General features: G+C 32.6%; 1 protein-coding gene across 1 annotated transcript; it reads right to left on the bottom strand.

Annotated features, from left to right (window-relative positions):
• Positions 1–718: 718 nt before the first annotated feature.
• LOC132296218 (uncharacterized) lies at positions 719–2,171 on the bottom strand. Its single transcript, XM_059794457.1, has 3 exons — positions 1,888–2,171; positions 1,636–1,743; positions 719–1,544 (listed from the first exon to the last, which is right to left on the bottom strand). The coding sequence occupies exons 1-3, from the start codon at positions 1,924–1,926 to the stop codon at positions 1,230–1,232; spliced, it is 462 nt and encodes a 153-aa protein (XP_059650440.1). The 5' UTR covers positions 1,927–2,171; the 3' UTR covers positions 719–1,229.
• Positions 2,172–2,442: the final 271 nt, after the last annotated feature.

The raw sequence follows: 2,442 nt of genomic DNA, 5'->3' as shown, positions 1-2,442 counted from the left end.
AGGCGTAGAAATAAACTAAATGAAGCCATTACATTTTTCCCTATCACATAAAAAAGTAACCTCTTAGAAAATAATAAATGTGTAACTCATATATTCAAATAGAACCACAGAGTAAAGTGCATGTTTGCAACTTCTTAACTACAACAGAAAACATTTTTCTTTAAATCAAACAACTTAATGACTTATGCTATCAATAGAGCTTGTTAAACATAAATAGCAATATGCATTATTAAATGGATAACAAATAAAAGACTGGTTCGTTTCGGTTCGGTTCGATTCCATGCATATACACACAGTTTCGATTCCGGTTCCATTTTTAAGGAACCATTGTGACGGGTTCCGGTTCCCGACGGAACTGTACTGAATCGAACCGTGTGCACCCTTACTATCATTTATTCTGACTCCTACTACTGGTGTTCAATGTTTACTACATTTTATTGATGGCTTGATTGAGAAGAAGGTTAGAGATTTACTTTGGGATCTAGAGATGGTCATAAAAAAAAACTCATGCTCGGAGTGTGATATGCTCTACTAAAGAGAAAGAGGGTTTAGGATTGAAAAGGCTCTCCCACATCAAAAAAACTCATTTATGCTAGAAAATCTACTATTTCAAAATAAAAAATAAATGACAAAGGGGAGAAGAACTTGAAATTGCAATTTACCAAATGCAAGATATAAAGGGCCCACCAGTCCACTGCACTAGTATGGTCTGCTCCAGGTTTCCTGCACATATTAGCAAAAAAAAAAAAAAAAAAAAAAAAACAAGACATAAATGAAAAAAATTTGAGAAAAAAGCAAAGCATGGCAAATATTTCCTTTATAATAGCTAACATGTTGCTATGAAACTTACAAAATTTGATAAACTTGATAGGCCATGCAGTTTTATATCCAATGACATCTTTCAAATCCTCATACGGAGGCTGAGCCCTATACAAGGATAAATCGTTATCAAAGACTTCATTGATCCACACTTGCCAACAATCAGAACCAAGAGTAGCATGACCTAGGAATTCATCAGGATTTTTTTCAAAAACTTCACCCTCAGCAACAATTGATCTTCTTCCATTATAATGCAATAACTCACACCTCTACCCGGCCATATTTGTTGTAGGTGAGACTTGAGGTGGAGCATTGGGAAAAGATTGGTTGTTAGCATTTTGTGCCTACCACAATATTGAAACGAAAAAAAAAAAAAAAAAAAAAAAAAAAAAAAAAAAACGATTTCCTGATTAAACATTATCATTTTTAATGAGAGAGATTGCATCAAATTTATAGAAATTACTTACAAACATGGATTGAAGCATTTGAATTTGTTTTAGCATTTCCTCTTGCCTTTGTTCTTGCCTTTGTAATTTTTGTTGCATTTCATCAATCGTCTTCTCATATTTTCTGGAAGCACCATTCTGGAATTTTAGTTTTGTCATTGTTACTCCAAATCCATACCTTCTCACTCTTCCTCGATGTGAATCACCAAGTACAGCTATGAGTGCACCATTTGTAATTTCTGAACTCTCAGTAGTCTCGGTAAATTCTCGCATTCTTTCCTGTAACAACAATATTTGTAAAACACATTATTTAATTTAATAAATATATAATTGATCAACTATTTGAATTAAAAAAAGAGACATTTGTTACCACTTTCTCCTTGACCGTTTCATTTAAATAAGTTCCATCCTTCCTTGTATGCCATTTAATCAACACGTCTACTCTTGAAATGATGTTGGGCGTGTTCGAATTTTCTTTCTACATAAGAAAATAAAAAAAGAAAAATATAATAATTCATCAGTGTAGGTATCGTCTCTCTTTCTTATAGTTTTGAGCATATTGTGAACTTAAACAGTGACAAAAAAAAAAAAAAAAAAAAAACATTAAAAGCTTCGACATTACCAATTCTCTCTCCGTTCCAGCATAGCCTTTTCGGCTCATTGTGTGTGGGGTTGTATTTTTAGCCTAAAATTCTTGCATCTGCTTTCTAACCTTCTGTAAATGCAAAAGTTTAGTTAATTCAAATATATCATGAAAAAAAAAAATTAAGAAAAAGAAAGAGGTAAAAAGGACAATATAATTCGATGTATATACTCACAGCATGATCTTTTGATAAACGTTGCTTAACAAATCTTAACCACTCCTCCATTGTGGGTACATTTCCGGGCTTCAGGAGATATATTTTTCGTGGATTATTTCTCACCTACATCACCTTTTTTGTTAGTTCGGACTTTTTGGAGCGCTAGGCATTTCCCATCTTTTTAAATGCGTCATAAGATGCACTATTGTCAACATCAAATCATAACTGCCATAACTTGAAACTTTAAAGAGTGGCACTTCGCTAAACTATTTTTCTAAATTTTATTTCCGTTTCTGCTCATTTAAAGAGGTGTTTCTAGTCATTATTTAAAAGAGCTATTTCTGCCCATTTTAAATAACTTCATAAAAAGCTCTTTA

This window comes from Cornus florida, unplaced genomic scaffold, assembly GCF_030987335.1.
Source record: "Cornus florida cultivar Cherokee Brave unplaced genomic scaffold, ASM3098733v1 CherokeeBrave_3.0.0_Hap2_Chr01, whole genome shotgun sequence".
Classification (NCBI taxonomy): Eukaryota; Viridiplantae; Streptophyta; class Magnoliopsida; order Cornales; family Cornaceae; genus Cornus; species Cornus florida.
Note: the sequence above shows the minus strand (reverse complement) of the source record. Positions and strands in the feature narration are given on the sequence as shown.